Here is a 26407-nt window from a genome sequence, read left to right on the forward strand (position 1 = left end):
CAAACACTATATTATGTAAATGTTAAATCCCATGTTATATTTATAAAAATCATTTTGTATTAAGCCACATTTCTGAATAGAGGTTATCCAAATGGGTTAGGTGCTTATTATCAAGTACTACTTTTATATTGCAGCAGTTTGATCCACTAAATAATATCTCTTTGGCAGTGTTTGTTAGTCTTATGGATTTTTACATGCTCTGCTTTTTGTATCTGTACAACTTGTTCTGTGGGGATTTTTTGTGTTTAGCATTGTGCAAGTTGTTCTTTAAAAAAGAACTTGAAAGACTTTGTATAAACAGTTCTGGACCAATAAGTGAGTAAAATCTTTGGTTTTTCTTTAAAAAAATTCTGTTCTTTTTTGTTTTGTTAAATTTGTATGGGTTTTTCTTCCTGTGCTAAAACAGCCAGCTCTGACTAGAAGGAAATTTTGTCTTTCAAAGTCTTGCTACATAAAATTATTTTAGATTTAAGCAAAATTAGGTTACTTTTCAGTGTGTAAGAATATATGTAAAACATAATTGGCAAAAATTGTAGAATAATGTATTTGATTTTGTTTTAAATAGTCAACTTTTAAAAGGTGAACAGGACATTTGGGTGGACAGATCTGATTGAACTTTTTTAAAACCAAAACCCTCAGGGCAGAAAATTGGCACAGGGAGTGTTTGTTAAGACAATATTGAACAAGTTATCGATGTCAAAACAAATGTCAGGTGCTGAAGCTGTGCATAGAGATGTACAGTAGAGTGCAGCTCACCTCTCCTGTATTTTTGGTAGTCTGTGACAGCAGCACCATCAGGCTGGTGCAGACACTGGGAGATGTGCTGGTAGCAGTGCTCTCCTGTTCAAGCAGAAGATTGAATGGGATTCCCAAGCCAGCACTGTCTGTGTAGCTCTGAGACCCATTATGTTGTCTACTCCCTTCTGTTATCAGAGAACTAAATCCGAATTTTAGGAAGATGGAAACACAACACTTCCCTAAGAGTACATTCTTACTATATCTCTCACTGTCCCTGAGCAGTTCAAGAACTGCGCAGCTGCAAGTCTGTCTTTCCACTAATGTCGGTCTGGTCCAGAGGGAAGGCTTCTGTCACAGGGCAGCATCACTGTTCATTGACAGTGATTGCCTGTCAGATCAGAGCTGTCCCCATCCAAAGAAAACTGCACCATCCTCTTGAATCATCAAATCTGTCACAGGACAGTGAGGGATTCATATACATGGAGATTTTATGCTGAATTAATTTTCAATATATTTTCTTGTGTCAAGCGTCCCATTACTCACTGATTCCTCTTGCCTAAGACTGATTTGTATGATAAAGGCTTTCTAAATGCTCCAGTTCCCAAAGTCACTTGTGGTCATACTGGGACCTACAGCCAATCTCTTTAAAAGAGAAGAATGGGAGACAACCAGAGAAGGAGCTCTTAAAACAGAAATATCTTTATTAACAGTAAAACACAAGATGTGAATAATCCCTTTTACAATAGAATAATTCCGGCCAAAGAAAGTGGAGTGTGTTAAAAAGTGTATTGTTCAGACTAAATGTGTTGTCTTCAGAATGCCTCAAATCAAATGCAGCAGAAGGAATGCTTGGGAAAGTGTCCTCTTGGTTAGCAGTTGTTCCATCTTTCTTGGTATGACATGGCATGGAATAGAGTACTCTGGGGCTGGTTGGAGGACTCTGAGCTGCCCGGGTCTCTTGCACTCCTGAAGCTATGTCTGTGATTTTTCATTCTCCAGAGGCAAGAGCCCAAGTATTGTTTTTTATACAGCGACCTACGCTGGTTGACAGAATGTCACAAACCATGAGTAATACTTGTGGATAGTGCAGATGTTTTGCTTTGCTTCTGATGGAAAACAGAGGGCAGAATTATTCATAGACATGAGTGACTCTTGTTAATCTGTGGATGACTCACAGTGATTTTCTCACCAGACTGATAGGTCATAGTTAACACAACCCCATAGTTAACTCTCCTTGCTCAAATCCACCATTTTAGCCCCTTGCATAGAGCTTTGCAACTTCATGGCTTCATTGATCCATACAAAAAGGCCTGTTTCTTAACTTTCTTGTCTAACTTCTCAACCCCATTAATATCACAGAGGTGATATGAAATGAAGGCTTAAATTGCTAACACTGACTTATCTGCAGAAAGCAGGCTGTGGTACATTTAACTTGTACTTTAAAAGTACTATAAATAATTAAGAACTCCAATTGCTTGAGTAAGTGAAAAAAATTTATCTGAATGCGCATATATCTCTGCTCATCGTTATGTTTTTTCCCTTGCTCTTGTTTACAAAGCTTCTCATGGACATAATTGTGAATTAATAAGACAACACACACTTTAGCATCAAATAAACCACTTTGAATATGACGTGCTCGCTCACTACTGTGAAAGTGCAAGGGGTCAGATTTTACCAAGTTTTCTCTAGCTTTTCTTTGCTGATGAGGTCTGTATTTAAAATTATTAACTGGTTGGTCTATTTCACCCTATGCTATTCATATGCAATATTATTTGAATACTAACACAGAATATAAAATAGCAGCATCCATGGATAATAAAAACACTATGACTGAAGATCTAAAATGTGTTCACAATTAGCTGCAAATGTTCACATTGACCGCAATGGAAGAGTAGCTGATTCTGGAGGACATAGTGGTTATGTCTACCTTGTGTGAGAGACATGGCCTGCAAACTAGATTTGTTATCTATACAGGCACCAAGTTTGCAAGCATGGCCCAGGTGCAAGTGGAAGTGTCCTCTTGCTAGGATTCTCATGTGCCTCACCCCCCTGGCAGAGAAATGTGGCATCAGTATGGCAATGTAATGTAAGGCACGCCTGGGCAGGGTGTCTGGACAGCCCTGGGGTGAACACGTAACAGGATTCTGGCTGTTCCTGACTGTTCTGGAGCTTCCTGTGGGTAGATGATGGGTACAAACCAAAGGCTGTGTTCTGTGCTGGTCCCCAACATGCAGAAGTGTCTGTCTGTCCTAGACACACAGTTTTCTCTCAACTGAACAAAGACTAAATGCCCGCTCAAGCTTCCTGTATCTTGCAGAAGGGTAGTCCTGGAGCTGCCATGAGGAACAAGCCCTGTTTCAGTGGCTGCAATGAAGCCTCCAGGTTGAGAACTTCTTAATTCATAGATCTCAAGTCTCACAGAATCTCTCTCCCTGCTACAAGATGAGACTAACTCTCTCAAGCTCTTTTTTCATGGTAACTTGACCTCTTAGTTGCTCTTAGGGAAGCACACTTGTCCATCCTTATGTACTGTTAAAAATCTGATTTCAGTCAGGAGTCCTCATGAAGGTTCCTGCTGACTGTTTTTCTTTGGGCACTGCAATTTCCCACCTTATCTTGTAATGAGCTGGTTTGTCGCAATTCCCAGGTTAGATGCTCTATATTTAGTCCACAGCTTTCAGCAGTGCAGTTTCTGTTCAGACTGCATCTTTCTTTGAGGAGTATATACTGGATGTGTTTGTAGTGTCCTTGGACAATGCCCTGAAGCTGAGCTCCTCATTAGTCTCGTGGTGAGGCAGAAGATAATCTTCCAAGTTTGGTTCCCAAATGCAACCAGAGCTTACTCTCTGGAACACATGGGACACCATTTGCCCCACTACATTGGATGGCTTAATCAGGAAGCTGGCACATTCTCCCGGGCCAGGTGTAACAAAAACCCAAGCAAGGATTATGGTACTTCAAGCTGCTCCTAAAACAGGCCTTGAGTGGCTGCCTGAGCAGGTACTGCCTTATACCTCCAGCGATGACCTGGGTTATCTGGTTGTATGCTCCCTTTTCCTCCTCAGTCTCTTCATCATCTCAGTGCACTTCTGGCTACTAGAACACCCATGAACTAGTAAATCCTTTATAAAAAATTTCTCAGCCCCTTCAGTGAGGTCTCCACTCACTCCGAAGGACTTGCGTTCAGATGTTCAAGTAACAACCAGTTCTCCAGGTTTCTCCAGGGCAAGGATGTTTTGTTTCTGGCTTGGCAGGCATCTGGGACATCATTGTCATCAAATAGTTTGGGTTGGAAGTGACCTTTAAAGATGATCAAGTCCCAACCTCCTGCCATGGGCAGGGACACCCTCCTGTAGACCAGGCTACTCAAAGCCGCATCCAACCTGGCTTTGAACTTCTCTGGGACAGCTTTTCCTGTGCCAGTGTCTCCCCACCCTCACAATAAAGAATTCCTGCCTAATATCTTAACTAAAACTACCCTCTTTCAATAAAGCCATTACCCACTTTTCCTATAACTACATGGCCTTCTCGTGATATAAACCTACATTTTAGGCAGCACTTCTCAACTTTGAAAAATGATATGTAATTACTCTACTTTATGACTCATTGATCTTTTTTTGTTGTGTTTGATTTTGCTTGTACTAAGTTAGGTTATGCGGAGCTAGGGGAAGAGCTGAATCGTACAGAGGATGTAATGTTTCTTTCCTTTGCTGAGTACCATGTAGTGCTAAAGTATTCCTAAAAGTTATAGCTGTACCAGAGCAGTCTTAATCCAAGAACATTAGTCTTATACTTGATACCCCTTTAAAATTCCTAAATTGATCAGGCTTTTTTATTAATTGATTCCATGCAGTCAAGAAGCCAAGTCTCTGTCTGAGCTGCCTCTGTAAATCCAGCTGTTTGTGCATCTCCTTAGTCACTGGTGAGATTCATTTGTAGAGCTGATAGACAAAGGTGGATGTTGTAAGTCAGGAAGAACAAGAGCATATTAGATAAGGTTACAGTCACAATTGCCTTGTTTTCTGCATTTTAAGAGGGGTGTGGTGAAGATATATTTACACTGAGAGACATTTGGAGTGCTGATTTTATGCTGAGGGAACACTAATATGAAATAACTAAGGAGAAACATGTTTCATCCTGAAAGTGCTGTTAACAGAGAGCTCCTTCCTGTGGCAACCAGTTATCACTGAATCTCCACAGAGACCCAAAGGATGATGTATATTGGAAGGGATCTCACCATGGCATCAAGTCTGACACCCTGTTCCAGAGGGTGTTCAGGGACTGCTTGAAAAAGGCTGCTCAAGGTAGTGAAATCTTGACACAGTACCTGCTGGAGATATGGAAAGGATTTCCTCAACTCCAGCTGATGCTACTTTGGGCCACAGTTGCCCTTTATGCTTCTGATACTTTACCCTTAAGACTGAGCTTGCCAAAGCATTCTGATGAGGAGTAAACACATTGGTGGTATAGCAGCTGATGGGGAGGGCAGGCACGTGCTGCACCTTGCAAGGCTACAGTCACTGCTGTGCCATACCTGGGCAGCTTTTCCTAGGCAAGGGGATGGGACTGAGCCACCCAAGCAGCAGTGCCATGGAATGGCTCCAGGCAGTCAGGGTGCGAGATTTGTTCCTGTCATCTCTGGATGAAAACAGCACATTAATACTGCTGCTGCTGAAGAACTGGCAGCAACTGAAGTCATCTTTAATAGGAAATTTAATAGGAAAACAAGTGGTCTACATACCATGCTGCATGTGCTTTATGACTCTGCCTCATTAGGCTCCCACCGCTGCCTGCTGATGCATGGTAGTCCTCCACAGAAACTTTTAAGAGGCTATGAACTGTTGATGACTCAAAAAACCCATTTTAAAAATCTGCTTTCAACTAAGTAGTCTTGCTGTAAGTGGTTTTAAATCTCTCAGGAAGACTGTCTCCAAAGGCTGAGCATTAACGAGTAGAACATTTATAAAGACCTTAAAGTGACTATGGGTTTAAAGGTTCATGAAGACATTTGAGCAGAAATTATCTCCTTCTAAAGTGGGGAAGACATTAGAGATACAAAGTTATATTGCTGTAAATTGTAAGAAACCTGAATTTTACCAATTGCAATTCATATATATTAGAGAAGCCTGTAAAAGAAACCTTGTTAAAAAAGAAAGGGAAATAAATGGTTTATTAGCCTTACTTTTTATCTGGGCAGGTGTCATCATATTTACTTTTTTGTCTCATCCACTGTTACCGCTCCTCCCATGTACTGTGGGCTTTGGGGAGGAGCTGTCAGCTTCTGTGTGTTTGCACAGCACAGTGGGCTAAGCCCCCAGAAACCATCACAATAGGAAACAACTGACACAGTGGTATCTGCCTTCCCAAAGGCTAAAAACAGATGGTTGTTGCCAGAATTGCCCAGAATCGAGTGCTTTGATCCAGTTTTCAGCAAATAGTTAAATTTGTGGAAATTCATCTCATCCTAATACAGGTGTTTTAAATGGGTCAGAAGAATCATGCTCCAGAAATGCCTCTTTTCTTATTAGTAAGGCAGTTATTAAAGTGACTACCTTAAATGAGATGCATGTATGGACTACATGGAAGCCAAATCCTATTTGTAAAATGATTAAAGGTAGACATAAAGGAAAGGAAAAACTGCTCTAAATTGACCGACTTCCATTTAAATGAAACAAACACTTGCTGAGCAAGCATCATTACTAGGCTGGGAAAGTCACTGCACCTTCATTAGGTTCCCTTCATCTATTTTTGAATACATCCAGTGTAGCAGTCTGCATTTGAGCTAATGACCCTGAGTTCCCCTTTTATTCAGTGGGAAGACACAAGCATGTTCAGATAGGAGTGTATTTCACCTGCCTGAAACACCTTGTGATGAAACAAATAATGCCCCAGAAGAAGCTGCTTCTCTTCACTGGCCATCCAATTTTTCTCTGCAGTATTGACAGAAAACTGAGTTCTGGAACTGCCCAAGAGCAGATGCACCTCAGAACATTTCCCTTTGCTCTCTGTGAGGAAGATGACAATGCTGGGAATGTCTAAAAGGAACTCCTAGGAACTCCTAGGCTTCTCTCTATATTAAAAGGGAAGGAGGCTTCAGCCTAAAAGACAAGGAAGAATCTAGGATAAGAGACAGAGCTAGATCCTGGACAGTAAAGGTGATATCCTCTGTCCTTAGCTGCTAAAAAAAAAAAAAAAAGAAGAATGAGCAAAATCAAAAGATGCTCATCCTGGAGCAAAGGTGCAGCTGTGCAGCTGGAGAAGAGGGGCAACAAACGTGCTAAAAAATGTTACCAGTATCTGATCACTTGTAACAGAGAGAGCTGAGGAAAATGCATTTTTCCAAACTGATGTCTCTAAAGTCTACTAAGTAGTATATGGCACACCTGGAATTTCTGTATATGATTATTATTGTTATTGGATTTCATTGCTGCAAGAGACTGTAAAGTTTATCCTATCTCACAGTGACACTGCTGACGTCAAATGGTGACAGAATAGGGTTCTTTGCACTTACAAATTTCCTATACAACTTGCTATTACTGCTCAAACTTAACAGCAATTTATCCTTCTGTGCCCTGCTAAAGCTGCAGGCAGCTGAAGATGCATTCAAATGAAATAACACTGTTAGTTTACTCACTGTCTTTCTGGTGAATGTTATTTCCTTTTGCATTTGTGATACAGCTGAAGATTTCAGGAATCTTCTTCTAATTATGCAGCAAAATGTCCAGCACCAGATATTGTGTGAGAAGAAAAGAAATATTCTGAAAAACATTTTTTTTCCACTAATATTTCTACTTGTTCTATGGAGGAATGATGTTGCAGATGTTTTCAGTCTTTCTGACCCTTAAATAAAAACGATTTTCAGTGGACTGTTATGCCTGGAAAGAAATAATCTCAACTCTTTCAGCAAAAGGAACAATTATCAAAATGTAGTAAGAGTTTCACCTGTCTTCTCAGGAAAGGTTTCCAAGTGAACAGCATTTTGCAAGGATGGGATTAGGGTACAGGCAATAGGTTTCCCTGCTTACAGAAAGAATACAGACAAGGTTCTGCACACAGATTCACTCTTTACTTGTTCATGGCTTCACCATGCCTCACCATCCTCTGCAGGCAAGGCAAAAGCTCAGCAAATGAAGAAGCGTGCGTGTACCTCAGATGAGAAACCATCCACAGGGATGTATGGAGTTACTGGCAGGGAAGCCCTCTCAGTCAGACCCGAGCAATGCTGTCAGATCCTGAGGACTGGCCCAATACAGGGGATGGATATGGCTGACTCCCATCTCCTTCTCATTGCATCCTTTGAGTGCGGGGCTTTCTGTTCCCAAGGTGAATGATAAAGTAATTATTTGCTTCTTCAATGCACAATTAATGTCCCTTTTCTGAATCACAGTTCAAATCCCTTCTAGGAGTACCTTGATATCAGCACAGCAGTCTAAATACAGACAGTCCTAATCTTAAAACAAACTACATCAATACTGTAGAATGAACAGGATTTAGTTTACACACCGGACACATATGCAAGTATGTATGTACTTTGCAAAAAAGCACTGGAAGTTAATTAATTTTTTTAACTCATGGGCATATATTTAAATTATTATTTTTTTCTTAGGAGCTTGTTGCTTTTCAGTGCAGCAGTACCATACCCTACTATGTTAGCAGTATCAGACTACTCAGATTGTCCAGAATGCTCTGAGATAAGGTTCCTGTGCTGAACATGCTCCCTTCTCCTGCCAAATCCCAGGAGAGACAGTGTACATCAGCTCTTCAGAGGATTTGTTGTCCCATCGTGCTTTGCAGTAGGGAGACAGACTGGAATGGCAGTTTAGTCCTTCAGTTCACTAGATAAAAATCATCTCTATGCATAAGTCCTGTGCACCACCTCAGGTCCTCTTCTGGACTTGAAATCAGGATGTAAGATGAATTTAAATGGCACAGAGATCTGATTTTGGTTGCCTGCAGAAGGGTGAATTTCACCTACTAGGAGCAGTGACAGACAGGTTTCTGAACCCACTTGAAAGTGCTGGGAATTTGCACCGTTTACTGGCTTGGCAGGGGAATGAAGATGCTCACAGAAAATGTTTGACACTTTTGCAGGAATTTGGCTTATTTTGTACTAGAGAACAGATATGCTATACCCGACTTTCTAAACTTATTGTACTGGCATCAGAGTAACTAGAAACCACAAAATGAAAAAAAAATTAAAAAAGAGAGTAGACTATGTATAGATATATTTACATCTACATACATCTACATATAGAAGCTTCTGTTCATGGGAATTCTATAAGCCACTGCCTGCAATAGCATCCATCCTAAGGGAATTCTAGAGATGATTCTTAAGAGACTGAGGAGATGGGGTTGTGAGGTGAGCCCATCTGTGTCAGCACCTTATCCAGCCATTGCAATGGTCCATGCAGATGGATCTCAATCCAGCAGGGTGTGCTTGTAACATCTTGGCGATGATACTCTGCTCCCCAGCCCTATAAAAGGACCAAAAAGTGAGGTGGTTTTGTTTTTTTGTTTAAAAACACTCAAAACATTAAATCATAACTCCAGTGCTGATAGTCTAACACAACTACAGACAGCCCACCAGCCAAGTTCCCAAGATTTGCTGCTTTATCCTAGGGATAATTTTCTCTAAAAACTTAGCTCCTTTTTAAGGTCATTGTTAGCATAATTGCCAGGGACTCAATGCTATTAAATTAAAAATCTCAGTTACACTTCCAGGTGCAGAGAACAACTATCATGGAAAAGCCTGGCTGCCTGTTTCCAAGCCTGGCTGCCTGCAAACAGCCCGTGGGGAATGGTCCCTGTTGTTTGCACCCCAGGGACATGCCCAGGGAAGTCTGGCAGACTGCTGTCTGGCACTGACAGAAAGCAGGCCAGCCTTTTTCATTAACAGGAACTAGGGATGGTCCTGGGCACTGCTTTGTGTATTGGTAGAGATTCATCCTGTGATTCTAAGAATTTAGAATTTCTAAGTATTTGCCTAACCTCTGGAAACTTCCAGCAGTTCCTATGTACCATACTTAGCCTATGTATAAATATTTCCCATGGGTTTTCTATCCTTGAACATGATCCTCTTTGCCAACAAGAGTTCCCAGCTGTCTGCTGTGGGAAGTCCTGCAGTAATTTCTCCAACTCTCTTGGGGAAGATAAGGGATATGAGGCATCTGAGAGAAGGTAGGGATGGGGTGCTGGCAGGGAGAAGAGAAAACCTGAAGTACCCATGCTTCAAGGAGCAGGTTTAAGTTAGGAAAAGACTTTTCTCTCAGAGGGTGGCTGGGCACTGGAACAGGCATCCCAGGGAAGTGGTCACAGCACCAAGCCTGACAGAGTTCAAGAAGCATTCAGATAATGCTTGTGGGTGTAATTCTTGGGGATAGTGCTGTGCAGGGCCAGGAGCTGGACTTGATGATCCTGATGAATCCCTTCCAACTCAGCATATTCTATGATTCAAGCAGGCACAGTGTCTAAGCAGTGCTAAGTAGGCAGCCTGACGTCACAGCAGCACAAGGCATGCAAGTCACAGCCCAGAGTCTTGCAGCTCACCAGATGTCTCACTGGCAGAACTGATCTCAGATTTCCATAGGGCAATGTGCAAAACATGGTCCTACTACAGGATGAGGATCTTCATTTTTGGGATGCTGATCAGACACTGAGTCATACCTGTCATTATGATAAGCAGGCAGGTTGGTATTCTTGTCACAACAAAAGGACATGGAGGTATATTAGGACTGATGGCTGCCAAAGTCACCAAAATTTGAGTGCTGAGCAGCTCAGACAACTGTGGCTGCCAGTGCAGCTACTTCTTTAGATGATAGCTGGAAAACTAGGATCAACACTAAAATGAGATGTTACCATAAGTGGTCTGGGTAAAATCCATGCCAATTAATGAAGAAAAGGGAAAAGAAAGCAGAAGAGTAAGATATGGACCCACCAAAGCCCAAAGAGCACTTCCAAACAGACAGCATTTTTCTGAACTGCAGAGCATTTATCAGACTAGAAAGAGCCTGCATTCACAGAACCTCAAATTGATGTTCTATCTGTTTGCATAAAATGCCAGCACAGTCAGACTTCTGAGATGGTGAAGTCACAGGTACTCAACTGCAGTGAAGATACACAGCCAGGAGAGCAAGTGTCAGAGGAGGTGGCACACCTTGCTGACAGGCAGGACAGAAAATCTAGAGGAACAGCAATTACAGGATTCAAGCACAATGTGCCAGATTTGGGGGAGCCTGGCAGGTGGCTGGCCATCTCCCTCTGCTGGCAACTCCCAAACACTCCCAGCGATGCTGTCTCTGGCTGGAGCGCCCCCAGGGGAAATGCCAGGAGGGCAAGGACTCTGATGCTCCCTCTATATCACTTTTGGGTTGCAGGTAGCCTCCTTCACCCCAAGACTGAGAAGAACCCAGAGCTGGAGTTCTCTTAATGAGGGAATGAAGTGTGTACAACTTTCAAAGCTGCAGTGGTGTTTTCCACAGATGGTGGGAAGAGGATACCGGTACTCCCATGGGTCCTGCTGCTTCTGCCAACACTTCCCTCCTCCTGTGGGCAACAGCTCTCTCCAGCCTAGGCTCCATGTCCCAGAGTGCTGAGCTTTCAAGTCTATTGGGTGTTCCCCTTAGCCCCAAAACCTGGGGAGATGTGGGAGGGATTGAGCTGGGTTCAGACCTTGGCTTGGAGAAACTCTCCATCTCTTCCCTTTGTGCTTCAGCTGCTTCACCTGTGGAGAGGTGGCAAGAGCCATCCTGCTTTGGTTATCAGCAGTGCTCAGTGGATGGAAGCTGCTCTCACTGATGATACACCACATTTGAGCTCCTCTAAGCTGCTCTGTGGGCACAAAAAGGGCATCAGAGGGGACAAGACCTCCCCTCCCTCTGTCCCATGCCCTACCTCCAGAAGATGGCACAGCCCTGTCAAGTTTCTCATATCTCGATCCCTACCTATCCCGGCCTCCCAGCTGGTAGCTCAAGCATTGGTGGGGTCAGAGGCAGGGTCTCCAGCCCTTTGGGCTGTGGCTGTAGGTGACCAGCAGTATCTGGACACGAGTCAGCAGAGAAGCCACAGCATGGCCCTGCACACGAGGGCTCTCTTGGACTATGGCTCTGATAGACAGCAGGCCCCTTTGGCACTGCATTCCCAACATCCAGGATCACTCCTGACCCCAGACTGAACACAGGAGGGCTCACTCCTTGGGAGGGAAATATTTTGGGAAGACTGAATAAAGGGAAGTGTATTTGCAGGCCAGGAAGAAAGAGCCTAGATGAGATTTGCATAGCAATTTTCCAGACGTCATGGGAAAGAGTTCAAAATAACTCCTTGCACTGGTCTTCTGGTGCCTGAGGCACAATAACAGCTGCTATTATTTCAACAAAGCAAGGTGATAATATGGCAGCAGCATTTTATAGTGCATCAACCCCACCATTTCTGCTGCCGTGCTGGGCATGGAGGCAGATAACACATCAAAGAGCTTGCCCCTGAATCGCTGATATAATGAAAATATTGTGTAACTGGCTACACTGCCTTTACAAACAACATGCCCATTCATGCCTTCCATTAAAGAAAATGCTGTTTGTTGGGTTTCTTGCTTTCTTTTTTTTTGCCCTAACGCTTGTATGTGAACAAGATATCAGTTCACTCCCAAGAACAAAGCAACAGCATGGTCGTGGGCATGGAGATTTTGGCTTGGACTCCTGGGAGAGATTACAGGGCACTCCTAATGCTCTTGAAGACTTAAGAAGATGGGTCCCCAAGGATGGCTAGAAAAAGACCAGAAAGATATGTAGGACACAAATCATCAGCTCTGTAGAACTTAAGGAAACTGGACTTGAGCCTCAAACACTTTTTGGTATCTTAGATGAGAATTCAATCACCTCAATTCAGTCATTTGTATAAAAACAAATCTGCAAGACAAAGGAACATACTCAAGCCATTTTTATGGTACCTAGCAGGACCAAGAGCTTCTAATGGTGGAGCAGCTCTAGTTTGCAGGCTGAACATTGCTGCCGGCTCTCCCCAGCAGCACTATAGCAAGTTGGTCTAGCATCATCTGGAAACTATCTGATGCTACAACAGGCATGCAAATAAATCCTAAGTGCTAAAAGGAGTTGAGAGATCTTGTTCTGGTGAGAAGGCCATTCAGAAGATTTGAGAAAGTCACACAAAGACTGATAGATTTCCCACAGAGCAGTCAGACTGTGAAATTCAAATATGAAGGACATCAGAACAGTAATGCATTTGGTAGCTTCTTGTCTCTTTCAAATAACAGGGGGAAGGTAAAGTATTCTTTTGGGCTTTCCATTCTGCTTGCAAGAAGCCCTTCTGGTTGTGTGGCTGGCCAGAGTGACTATCATCAGAAAGTAAGATGATATTTGTGAGGGATTGGGCAGATGGCAAACAACAATTCTCTTCAAGCTCAGTGAGGGATGAAGAAGGACCCAGTGTTTCTTGATTAAGACATTGTATACCAGTCTGTGCTACTGGTGAGACTGTAAATTAGCCTAAATACATATGGACATTCTTTTAAATGGCTCTATTAAGCTCTGTTTCAAACCAGTAACAATAGGAGAGATCACAACTGCCTAAGATATGTGCTACAACATTTATATGTTGCTGAGCTCTTCTGAGTTGAGCTTTTTGAACAATCAGTGGGGGAATACCACCATACATTCTCAGCCTATTTTCCACAGAGAGTCTATGGAGCACCTAAATTTCGTAATCAAAGAGATTTTCAGGTTGACCACAAAAGCTATTGATTTTGAGCACCTATAAGTTTAAGGCAATACTGGAAAACAGGCAGTATGAATTGCTATTCGAAAGTTGGGTATCTACATCCTCCCTTGAACAGATTTGATGCGATCTAGTTTTGCACCAAAGGATGCAAGAGAAAGCAAAAGCAAGAATGTAAGAGAAAGCAAAGAATCCTTACTTTAACAAAGCTCATTCGAATAGTACACATCTTGGTCAGCTCATACACCACTTCAAAACCATGATTGACTGACTGGGCAAGAAGCTGGGCAAAGAGCTGGTTGTTGAAGATCTTGAGGCTGCAGCCACTGGGGATCTTGCAGACCGTGGCTGGATGGAAACCGTGCTGGTAGTTACAGTTGCGGCTTTGCACAAAAATACTGCTGTCACTGACACATTCAGCATAAACCTCTCCACCGACATAGTAAAGATGAACACCTTGAAAAAAAAAAAAAGTAACATGTATTATGTCTCCATTTTTCACAGCGCATTTTATGCCAGTAATTAATTATTTTACTGGTTTGGGCATACAAGCCCAGGATCCTTCCAGGATCTTTGTTTCTCAGTGCTGGTTTCTTTACTTCTACCCAACAGCATAGTTGTACTAAAGTAGTAACTTTATGACAAAATACACATACATAAACATCAAACACATGTCAACAATATCCTAAACATCAATCAAAACTACCCAAGACCTGAAAAATCACTATTGCATTACACAGCTAAATGTATTTTTGCTGTTAAGCAAATGCGCACTGGCCAAGATCCACTTCACTGTACGCCGTTGTTTTACTACAGGATCCTATTGTCAGACATTTAAAACACAGCATGGCATGTACTTAAAATACTTTTCTGTATTTTGCTTTATCTGCCCCTTCAGAACCATGTATTTGCATTTACATGATGTGACTTACTCATCAGATCCTGTTCCAAGTGACCTTTTGCAAGAAAATGACTGATTTTCTTCAGAACTTTTCAGTGCCCAAGTAACTTACCAATACTAACTCAAATTTTGACTGTGACTTGGGGAAATTAAGATGGAAGCACTTCTATCCCTTCAAATATTCTGATCCACCAAGGATATCTGCTTGCATGAAAACATACCTGAACTGGTGGGAGAATTTATCTTAGCCTAATTCAGCAATCTTGAATTTGGGGATCATCTGTAAGATAATAACTGTGTAGATGCCTTCTCTAGCTGATAGCTAGCGAGAGGCACTGTGACCAGATGATTCACTCCATCTGCTACAGAGTGCAGGCTCAGAGCCAGCTTAATGCCATGGAAATCTGTGCAGGTGCTGAAAGGGCTCTCCCATTCCCTGCCCCTGCTGACACACCTGCTTTCATGCTGGCAGCAACAGCTGAGGATTGGGCTGCTGTCCAGGCTGAGGAACTGAACCAGCTAATAAACTTAAAAACAAACAAAACAAAATTTATTTTCAGTGAGATCTTGTGAGATCTTTATCAGTATAAGTGTGGCAATGGGGACCTTGTCTGCTTGAAAAGTGAGCATGAAAACTGCTTGAAAAGTGAGCATGAAGCCACAACCTGAAAAGGGACAAGTCATCCTGTGAAAATGCCCAGTCACCCTTCCCATGGCTAGATTAGGGGAAATGAATGCTTCCCAGGGCCAAGAGAGGTGGAAAAACTCAATTCTTTGATCTTGTAAAAACCACCACTACATAAAAATAAAATCCTCCTCTCTAATACTAGGCATGCTCTTCAGACACACACAAATGTTCACAGAGCCTCAGTAGACTGCCTGCAAAGCTACTGGTAACTGTGCTTTAATAATGCAGCTGTAATTAGTTTTATTCCTGCTGTCTTTCATACAAACAGACTGGTTACATATTCCCAGTCTGTTCATCATTCTGCAGTCTTAACAACAAGGGGCAGCAGCACATCCTTAGGACAAAACCAGCCTCTAAACAGAAGTGGGAATGGCACAGGGGAAAGCAGGTTGAGTGGGAAAAGAATCTGGGAAAAAATACACTCTCCCATAGTCTTCCAGGGTGACTCAGATGGGAACCTTAAAACCTGTCTTCAAGCCATCACTTGACTTCTGAGCACCCACAAGATCTGAAATGAGCTGTGAGTGGCAGGGCTGTGGCTCAGAGCACACTCTGGTGCTGCACTGGGAACAGCAGTGACAGGAAAGCATCAGCTTCAACTGCACCAGGCACTGTGAGGTGCTGCACACCATGACTGTTACCACTTGATCTTCCTTCCCATGGAAATGGGCAAAAGGGAAGGACAGAAAGGAGCTTGATAGAGTCCATATAGCTGTCTGAAATAATCAGATGAAGTAAGAACAGAGGGTAGGGAGAGAAGAATTAGGACGTAAATGTGCACCACATTTCAAATCTTCAGGAGAAGCTACTGACTGAGGGTCACCACAGGGGATGCTAAGGTGAAAAATTTTAAAGGCTGAGTTTTCAAAGTATATTAAGTAACCCATTTTCTGAGAAAAAATGAATGCTTTCAAAGGCATTGCCCAAACATTGTGCTACAATAACAAAAACATCAATGCCACTTCTGAAAGCAGAGAGGTTACAAATTGTTTTCTTCTTGTGAACTTTTTAAAAGCAGTAAATACAACACTGATCAGTGTGTATTCTTATTATTCTAGTACTCATTCACCAGAGGAAAGCACCCTAAAGGAAATCAAGCAGCTAAATACATATTTGTAGAAGACCAAATCAAAGGTCCATATGTTTTAGTGGTATTTCATTGCCTTTGCAGAAACTGAAAATTCAGCAGTCTCCAAGCATCCACATCTTTTTGACACTGATCAAAAGTTACTTTTTTGTCCTTGAAGTCTGACTGCTGAAACAGGTCCAATTGCTCATATATGTTGCATTGTGTTCTGGATTGTTTTTAGCTTTGATGTGGTATTTCCAGGAAATGGTTTCATGCTGATACTCTAGATGACAATTCAATCACATATCCTTATCCTACTGAGCTAATCTTGTTTACTCACTCTTTTTTCTCCAGTGTTAACATGTGACAATTGTATCCATTTCAGCAGCTTTCATCTGTCCACCATGCCTTTGAACTATACGCTTCTGGAGCTGCTCTGTGCTCTTCTGCAGGCCTGCACTGGTGCCACTTCTATTCCACTTGTATATGTTTTTTTAGGATTTGCATAAACAGGGAAGAGCAGTAAAATTAAGGATCTCTGATATATTAAGCTCCTCTCTGGGCAATCTGCTCCCTTCCCTTGGGCACATTCCTAGTGTAGGACTTTAAAGGACTTCTAATCAATTAAGACAGATCTTCACATTTAAATGGATAAAGACCATTAGCATTTACCTAACTTTATTTCTGTTCTGTCTCCTCACCTTTTGGGGGCAGAAAGTCACAGACTGTCACATTGCCAAATGACAGCTGGGATCTTTTGTCATTCTTCTTTTGGGGCCAGGTTCGGCTTTGATCTACATCCCTCTGACAGCCTACACTGATAGGATGTAAAGCTTTGCTTTATTTTCTAAGTAAGTTAGAATTAGATGTACAACACATTTGCACTCCACACAACAAACCACTAAGGCACACACTTGTAGCATCTGCAACAAAAGTGTTTTTCATTCTGGGGAAAAGTGCAAGAGCTTAGCACAGCATTGCCTGCTCCAGCCTTCAGGTTCACTGCTGTTTGCAAAAAATGTATCACATTTGTCTCAGAGCTTCCTTGTATTCAGTCATTCAACACTAGACTATCAAGAGCCAATTAAAATATTGCTCTAGGCCTGGGAAATGAGGTGAGGTTGACAAGATAATAGGAGTGGAACAATTAGAGTTAATTAGCCCAGTGGGAAATGCATTCCCAGGCAGCTACTGGTGAGAGGCTGGGTTGGCAAGATAATGAGTCTAGACTGGATGTACCAGAACAGGCGAAGCTTCATCTGCATGGAGAAGTGGCTGGCACAGGGCTTCTGACTCACCACCACAAACAACAGTAAGTTCTGGGGGAATATCAAACCCTACACAGCCCTGGGGAGCTGGGACAGAGTGTGTGTGGCCATGTGTGTCCAGGTGTGGTCTCCTCGTGCTTGGCCCCAGCAGCATGTCACATTGCATGCTGAGGGTATATGTACACCAGAGCTGGAGCACACAGAGCTGCACCAGCAGCTGCTGGTGGGAGAATACAAACCTTAGTTTTACCGGTGAAAAGCTGACAAAGCAGGGAATCAGATTGGTGGGAGGTGGGGGGGAAGGGAAAGCAGCAAACACAATTCCACCAGAGTTCTTCAGCTAAGTAACTCAACTACTAAGTGTTTCATCCATCTCCCTTTGTTATTTGGTGGGAGGAGAAGCAGCCCTGAGGCACCAGCAATTATCCTTTTAGTGGCATTTAAATGGCAATATTCCCAGTTGCCAGAAGCTCTAATAAATAAAATGAAAATACATACTGCTAAATTAGAACACACAACTATAAACAACATTTTTCTCTTTGCTGGCCAAGTAAATAGCCTTTGTAAGGAGTTACTCTGTTGATTGTTATCCAGTCAGAAAAGAATCCATTGCTTTTCTTCTATTTCAGATGTCAAAGGTCTGATTTTAAGACAAGCACATCTGATGAATCAGATAGGTTTGTTCATGCAATGCATGGATCGTCTGAGCTCTGAATATTATTCCTGAGGAGAGGGGATTTCCTCTTACCTTTTCCTATGTGTCTCCTGGTGTTTTCTATAGTAGAATTGCGGTTTACATTTGAGAGCAGACCCAGGCAGAACCTGTTTTTGTTATTTGAAGGATCTGTAAATCCATCTATAAGGATACTTCTAGAGGAGGCCTGGAAAGTCTCCCCTACCCGGTTGTTGAGTTCATAGTAGGCAACTGAGCACCAATGTTGGGGTTCCTCATAACAAACAGGCCGAAAGTCTGTAGGAGATAAAATTAGGAAGCTGCTCAGGTTACAGCATATTTTTTAAACAATCTTTCTCTGTTTTCTTTCATTCCCTCCCACTCTCAGCCCCCCATCTCTTATCTAAACAGTCACTTATGTCATACTTTATCCCAACAGAAGCTCCATTGCTTCTTGATTTTATGACTGAAGTACCAAACATGCAAAAGGTTGGTGCATCAGCTTAACTCTAAGCCTCGAGGAGCCCCACTTCTTCTTAAAAGTGGGAAACTCCACTGCATTAAATCAACCATACTGACAGTCCTTGCTGAACTGGGGCCCGAACTATACACTGAAAATAGTAAGGGATACATCTGCTCTGCACACCAGCAGGAGATAGGGATGACAGATGGGCTCAAAGCAAGTCAAAACTGAGCCAAGTTTTTGGTATTAGGCCTTCAGCCTAATACCAAACTCTGGAGTTCAGAAGTAATAAATCACTCCAATTTTTGCACGCTTTCAGGCTTTCCGTTTCCATGTGGAACTGTAAGCAGAAATGTCAGCAAGGTCATTTCTTTTGGATATATCCCTGCTCAGGTTTTCTAAGTCAGAGACAGAGAAAGATTCAAAAATGTAACAGAATCTCTGAGCCTCATTTGTCCTACAGGAATTAGTAGGAAACTTTATCCTGCCTGCTCACCACAGGCATGTGAGCCCGCCTGCCCCCAGAGCACCTCTGTGCATAACCTCTAATAAACTTCCAACTAATATTCACTAGGATAGTGATCAGGGATGGTAGGCTGTGATAAAGAGATTAAACTAGCTTGACAGTTTATTTATAAGTATTGGTGTCTGATAACTTGTTATTATCCAGCCATTCTGTGTCCCCATCCGTAATTAGCACTATCCCCTCACATTCCTTCTGCTCCAGTTCCATGCTAAATACACACTCCTCACTGTTTCAGAAGGCTGGCGATATTTTTTAAATGTGCATGTGTGTGCAGTGCTCAGTCCTCATTCTAGAAATAACACTTCTTTAGGAACACAATATGATGGACTAAAAGAACAACAGTGATTTTTCATTGCAGTAGCAGGAAGCCAAAGCAAAAGCCAGCAGAGGAATTCCATTTCCCCTTCCTACTCTGCAGCAACGGGCTCTCAATGGTGGGGGCATTAGCACTAGCCAGTACTAGCCCAAAGGTAGGAAAGGCCATCAAGAGGAGAGGTCATCAAGTTGTTTGAGGGGTGCAAGCAGGACCCCAGACCCTTCTTTGACCATTAATGCCTCTCCCACTAAAGAATTCTTATAAGACAACAAAGACTTTGGAGTTCTGTCAAAATATCTTTGTACTCCACTAGAACATGTCCTTTCCTTTTCTAGCCAGCCAGAACCGTAACATTTATACAAAGATGGCAGTAAAAAGGCCCCTGCCATAAGGCTTTAAAGTACTTGAAACCTAGAGCTGAAGGTGATAAAGAAATGAGTTCTGATATTGATAACGCTTTTGTGTTTTATATTGCCCCACCATCCCTGATTTGATATGTTTATCTTTACAATGTAGATAACAGTGTTTGCTTGCATTAACAGCTTTTTAACTGTAATAGTCCATTGATGCAAATAAGGTCTAAACTCTGTAACTTTGCACATAATTCATGGAAATATTACATCAACCTCTCCGGCTAGCTAATGGATGGGTCTAGCACACAGCCTTACTGCAAAACTGACTGAAACTTATTATTACAGATCACTAACCCTTCATGTGCAAATAACAATTTTTTAAAACATTTTTTTTTCTTAAAAGTTTTTACTTAAAGAATAGTACAAATGGTATTTACTTTCAGCTTCTCCATCGGCAGATTTACCTCCATTGGGCAAAGACAACACTAGCTGACTTTCAGCTATTGCATCCATTGACCGTCCATTGTGGATTCCTGGAGGCTCTCTTGCATGGTAGGGCGGAGGTGGAGTTTCCACTACAGAAAGAAAGAAAAAAGAAAGGAGAAAGAAAGGAAGAAAGACACCTAAGTCAGTATGTTGGTAAATTCCTCCTGTTTTTTTCCTGGTGAGTATTTTACCACTTCAGTACTGTTTGGCTTGAGAAGACTGGAAAAAGCACAAATCTGAATCTGACTTCCCTTCAGTCTCTGTATTAAGACCATTGCATGTTCAGCAAAGATGGGAAGGAAAAGCTGTCATGTTGGACATGCAGTGCTTGAAAGAGAGAGGGATGGTCACAACAGTGCCTCAGGCCTAGACCCATGTAAAATCAAGTTCTCTGTTAATACTGGTTGTTACCCTAAGAAAGTAATGCAGTTTCATCTGTTATTTCCAGAATTCTGTCTTTAATTTAAAACTTGTGGAGGACCATTTAAGAGCAGAAACTAACTTTATTTCATCCTCTGGGAGAAAGCTCTCTTTCTTCATAATATGTAAAAAAAGCTTATGGAAAGCTTTAGAAACCAGACTTGACAAAACTCCCTCCAGACTTGTCTTTTTCCCCCGTCCTACAAGGGAAGTGTGTCCCTCTCCTGGTTTGTTCAGTCTCCCATCAAAGAGCAATAGATGTCATGAAAACATTGGGAGGAAAAGTATCAAGTCACAACTGCTCAGCTCCTGATTTGTTTCATTTACAGCAACATGAGCTAGAAAACAGAAGGTGACTCTGCAGTGGGGATTATCCAGAAAGGTTGGAGGCTTTAGAAAGCCAAATTAAAAAGGAATTCATTTTCATATTATAAAATGACAACATTCAGTGCATAAGCACTAAAAGTGTGTAGTTTTGCCTCATTTGAACAGAAACTCAATGAGCTTATATGAAAATTATAGCCATATACGAGCTTGCAGGACCAAGGGCCTCTCTAAGAAGGGTTTAACTTGGTTCCAGACTGAAATTCCCTCTTGTGTTTGGGGTCTGTTGTCTGGCCCTCAAAATGAAGCAACTTGATCTGGAGTGGATAACTAAGAACTGTATCATGAGACAACCACTGAATCTTCCAAGTAAGCCATGTTATTCTATTCTATTTAAGCACTGTTCAGGACCTAGGAATTTCATACACTATATGATATTTCTAACACTTAGATGACATAACCGTCCAACAAAAAAACAGTAAAACAGAGTCAAGAAATAGTGAAAGAGAAAATAAGTTACAGAAAGGAATATAATCACAGAATCATGTGGTTATATGGACATTTTTAATGTCTGCTCCTAAACTAGTCACATTTAGGTCTCCTTATATCCACTAAAGAAAAATAGGAACCTGCAGACACAGTGTATTGGACATATACCAGAAGATGCAATGAATCTTTTTCTAGGAGTGTCTGTTTTCCTCCACTGGTTACAGGGAGAGTATAGACAATTCCATCAGACACAGAAACTGCATTGCTGACATCTGTATTTGGTCACAGCAATCCCTTTCAAGGTTCTTGATGTAACTCCAGTTTGCTTTAGATAGCCTTCCATCCCTAATTGTTACACATGCAAATTATGCTTATCAGTATGCTATGTGCTATGATATACTGAAGCTCAGGTTGAGCCACTTCCATTATTAAGTAGCTTTGAGAGGTCCCAAGTTCAGTTAAATGCACGAGTCAGAGTCATTACACAGCTGGAATGGGCCTGATTTACCTGTCAGGACCAGCTCCACTGAATCCAACCTAGTTACACACAGGAGAAAGAAAAATATTGGCAAGACAAACAAGTCTTGCTACTTGATGAAATGTTTCAGTGTTGCTAAATATGATATAATCAGAAATAGAGATCTAGAGAAGAAATGAATGAAGGCACATTCAATGAATGAAGAGGGAAGGAAAAACATCATACTGTGTTGAAAGTATTCAATTTAAAAGGAAGTTCAAATGCTACAAAAACCTTGTAAAATAAACTTCTTTCTTATAATGAAATAGGCATATCATTAAGGACCTGAATTTAAATGCTTCATAGTTAAGATGCTAAAATCTTAAATTACAAGATTCTGACCTGAATTCATCTTTGTGAAAAAGCTGACATAACCGAAACTGCTTGAAAGTTAAAGTGCTGAAGTGAATCTGAACCGTGTTTTGATATTAAAACTAGCTCTTAACTGTGTTGCATTAGCAGCAAAAGCACAGTTAAATTTTCAGGTAACTAGAGCTGTACTAAGTCAGGAGTTCACAACACAAACAATCTGAGTGATATAAGCCTGTTAATCTCAGAACTGTGGAACATGTTCCAAAGTCACAGGAACTTGCTGTGACTTTTCCAAGTGTTGGCCAGATTGTTAAACACCTTAATGTTCTGAAATTTATACAGTCAGTAGGATTCCCATAAACTTAAAAAGCTTTCTGCACACGAGTGTCGTCATTTTATCCTCTCTCCTTGATGGAGTTTCTAAAGGTTCTGACCCTGACCATCCTAGGTCCCTAACTTAGGTCTTGCAAGTGCTCTTTTCTGCCACACCTGCTTCTCTCTTCAGTTTTTTCCCCAGAGTAATCATGACATCACACCCAGGCACTTCTAGGAGCAGGACAACTACAGTTCTCAATCTCTTGAGCATCTGTCAGAAGTACTGAGAGACAGTATATGGGAGACAGTCACGAGAAATCACATTCCAAGTCCATTCTATCCAACAGTTCAATCTGCAGCTACAGTCTGTGGGGGAGCACAGAATTGTCACCTGGCCCCAGGCCCTGTCACAACCCTCAAATGCCTCAGTGAGGGTGTCCCAAAGCTCATTCTTACCTGTGAGCTGATAGGGACTTCCTGGTCCAGAAGAGCTTTCTGGCGAGTTGGGGTAGCTGATGCTGTTAGGTGACTGGGAGAACATGTGGCTGGGGGATGATGGGAAAGGGGTGCATGGAGGATGCTGGAAAGAATCCGGGTAAGTGGCATTGTGCGGCATCAGTGGCTCGCTGTGCAGAGAAGTGTTTCGAAACTTGGCAAGGAGGCTGAGGTGAGGGTTAAATTCACTGTGTCTTGGAACAAGTACAGGAGGTAGGACTGGAAACAAAAACAGCAGAAAAAAATGGTTAAAGCTGTGTTCTTGAAAGTATATCTTGTTGTAAGTTAAAAAGAGGCATATTCCATGCGTCTCAAATATTGATGTCTGCATACAAGTCATTGAAGAGTAACAAACCTGTCCAAACCCAAGAATCAAAAGCTGAATTCTTGGACATTTTTCTCCAGATCTGCAGCCAGTTACAGCAGTTCCACATGCAAAATAAGGAATCTTGACTTGAGCAAAGTACCATAAAATTCATAAATACAGCACATCTCTCCCTTTCAAAATTACCTATTCCTCCCTTCTTCAAAAACTGAACACATCATAAGTTTTCTAAATATTATCACCAGGATGTGCCAAATTCACAGCCAAGTGTAATAACAATTAATAGTGCTCTACAATACACTACATATTTTACTACCAGCATGTTACAGATGGGCAAAAAGAAGTAGAGACCTGAGGCCAGACACCAGATCTAAAATGTCGTCAGGTACTTGAAAATGCTGCCAGACAGACAGTGGGATCTTTGAAAGGAAATTTAAATGGCAATTCAAACATTGCAGCAATATCAATTTGGGTCTTGCAATATAGTTAGAAAAGATCTAGCGTAAGAAGGCATATATCAGTAGTTGGTATTTAAGACATGAAAAATGAGGGCCAGAAAATGAAATCCAAATTAACCCATTTAAAAATTAGTCTAGTAGAAGATATTGCCTATCCACAAACTCCATTTTCATCTCACACTGTCAGTGCTGCTAACAGCATTGCCCCTTTGAGAAACCCAAAACTGATCCAAATTACTTTGGATTCTGACATGAGAAGCAAGAGTAGAATTAAGACTCAAAATACCTTCAAAATCTTGAATAGTGAGATACCTATGAAGATGCAGTCCCTAGGCTGGAACACAAGGAGGCTTGCTGAATAATTTTCAATATGAGAGTTCAACCTGAAGCTTTAACTGTGTCTTCCATAGTCCTTGGTGGGAAGAGCAGCCCCTACTACAATGGGTGATTCCTGTACCCCAAGATTTCTCTGTTAATTACTAGCTCATATAATGCCTAATTATCTTAGTTAAGGCTTTCAACACAGGTAGGGGGAACAAATTCCCGGTTGGTATCATGCAGATCTAAAAGCCACCAAAGAAGATAAGGAGGCAATTTGAGTTATTGTGAGAAGGATGAATTGTCCCAGCATCAGGGACAATTCAGCAGGCTTGTATTGACTGACCTAGTATCCAGAGTTCCTCTGGCCTAAAACCCAGCAGCACATCATCTTCCAGTCTATCCTTACTAGTTTATGGAAACAAATAGCAATGTACACTCTTGTTTTTAAATGTTGATGGGAATATACAGTTTGAACATGTTTTAACATATTGCTTGGGCCAAAAAACCATCTATGTAAGGCAAATTATTTTTAGGTAGGTTAGCTAACAACTTTTAATTATAGCAAACTCTCATTTATCCAGCTTAATGAAAGAGTGGAAAAATTGCTATTGAATAAAGCAAATAATGTATAGATAATGCAAAACATGTGCATGAGAAGAGGCTGTAGGAACTCTGCTTGGAATTCACATTCAAATCAGCTGCTCAGAGAGCTGGGGCATTTACAGTGCCTGGTACCAACAATGGGTTCACAGCTTCTTGCTCAATGTAGCACCATGCTGCAGTAGAGGCAGGGTTAAACAACTTGTCTGCCCACCCACTGGAATATACCACTGGGAATCTGCTGGTCACCCATGACCTGAAGAACTGAGCCCTAACACTGCAAAAGATTGGACTGATGGCAGGGAGTTCACTGCAGAAGTTATCTTCTCCTCTGCCCGGAAACACAGGCACTGGCATACCTGTTAAGACACCACACATACATGGTTCTCTGGCCCAATGCATTGCTAATTAGCCTCTGGCCAGGACAAGGATTGGTGCTCTGGAGACTATTTTCTTTCCTTCTGTCTCTCATATGCCCCTATTTGTGGCATGAAGAGTCTGCTGCCACTTTCTTAAGTCATTTGGTAGAGAAAGGTTTTTTTGCTTCTTTACTGTTCTTTTAGCTTTAAACATCCAGGTAGGACTCATACAGGCAATACAAGTATTCACATCTGGAATGCACTGCCCAGTCCCCTGTGCATCTCTTAACAGCCAGTGGAGAGGAATAAACTCTTTAACTGCTATATATTGGGACAAGACCAATACCATCACTGTAGATATAGTTTTGGTGAGCTGTATTCCTCCCATCCCATGCTCCTGTGAACAGCTCCAGGCTGTGAGCTGTTGCTGCTTCTGGAGTTTTCCTTTGTTGCTTCTGGAGTTTTTCACAGCAGCTCCATGAAACTGGTATGATGCTTGTCAGGTCTGATGCTGATCAGCCAGCTCTGACCAACAGCCTTCAAAAATGAGGAGCTGGAGATCCCTTTGCACCCAGCAGAGGTGCTGAGCAAGGGGCAGCTGTGTGCAGCAATGTCCTGCAGTGTTGAGAGGCTGACTGTGGGCACCACAGCTGAGGGAGCTGCTTCCTTCAGCCCTGTGAGAACTCAACTCCTTCTCTAAATGAAAGCTGAGAATCCGGATGTGTGAACAGCGCTTGCCAGGGAAAGCCTTTGATTTGCCTTGAGTGAGTCAGCAGGAAGAATTTTCAAGCCTTGAACTCCTTCCCAGCTCTGACCATGGCACTCTTAATTTCTGCTCTGCTGAACAGTTTGTTTGCCACCTCACTCACTCTTTCCACTGACTGTTCTGTGACTGCCTAGAGGGATAAAGGCTCTGTGGTGGGGAGGCATTCCGAGATGTTCTTGTTTGTGGCTAAGAGTATCCCCCAGGGCCTCGTTCTCCTTGTTCTTTCAGTAACATGTCACTCTCCAGGGCTCAACCACTCTGAAGGAAGTGTGACCAGAGGCATAAAACTGAGTAACTGAATGTGTTGGCACCTGTCTGTCCTCATAAATTACCCACATTTTCTCCACTCATTGGGGCCCTTTTCTTCTATGTGCTACTGTCCACCAAGAGCCAGAGGTGGATTCTCCCTTCTATGCATGCTCAAGTGTTGATGATCTTTGTTCAACTGAAGACAAATATGGTCATGTCCTAAGTCCTGCCACTGCTTTTCATACCTTTC

At 42.0% G+C, this 26407-nt stretch overlaps 1 protein-coding gene across 1 annotated transcript in view; it reads right to left on the reverse strand.

Moving 5' to 3' along the window:
* Window positions 1–1415: 1415 nt before the first annotated feature.
* The window catches only part of SMAD9 (SMAD family member 9), a 43787-nt gene continuing 18795 nt past the window's right edge, over window positions 1416–26407 (reverse strand). The window contains exons 3-7 of the mRNA XM_071448272.1: window positions 23041–23298; window positions 20159–20296; window positions 18139–18360; window positions 13664–13920; window positions 1416–9212 (exon numbers count right to left, since the gene is read on the reverse strand). Of these exons, the coding sequence (XP_071304373.1) occupies window positions 9069–9212; window positions 13664–13920; window positions 18139–18360; window positions 20159–20296; window positions 23041–23298 (1019 nt within the window). The 3' untranslated portion in view covers window positions 1416–9068. The remainder of the gene's footprint in view (window positions 9213–13663; window positions 13921–18138; window positions 18361–20158; window positions 20297–23040; window positions 23299–26407) is intronic.

Source organism: Agelaius tricolor, unplaced genomic scaffold, assembly GCF_023055355.1.
Source record: "Agelaius tricolor isolate 1412-34295 unplaced genomic scaffold, bAgeTri1.0.p SCAF_26, whole genome shotgun sequence".
NCBI classification, from domain to species: Eukaryota; Metazoa; Chordata; class Aves; order Passeriformes; family Icteridae; genus Agelaius; species Agelaius tricolor.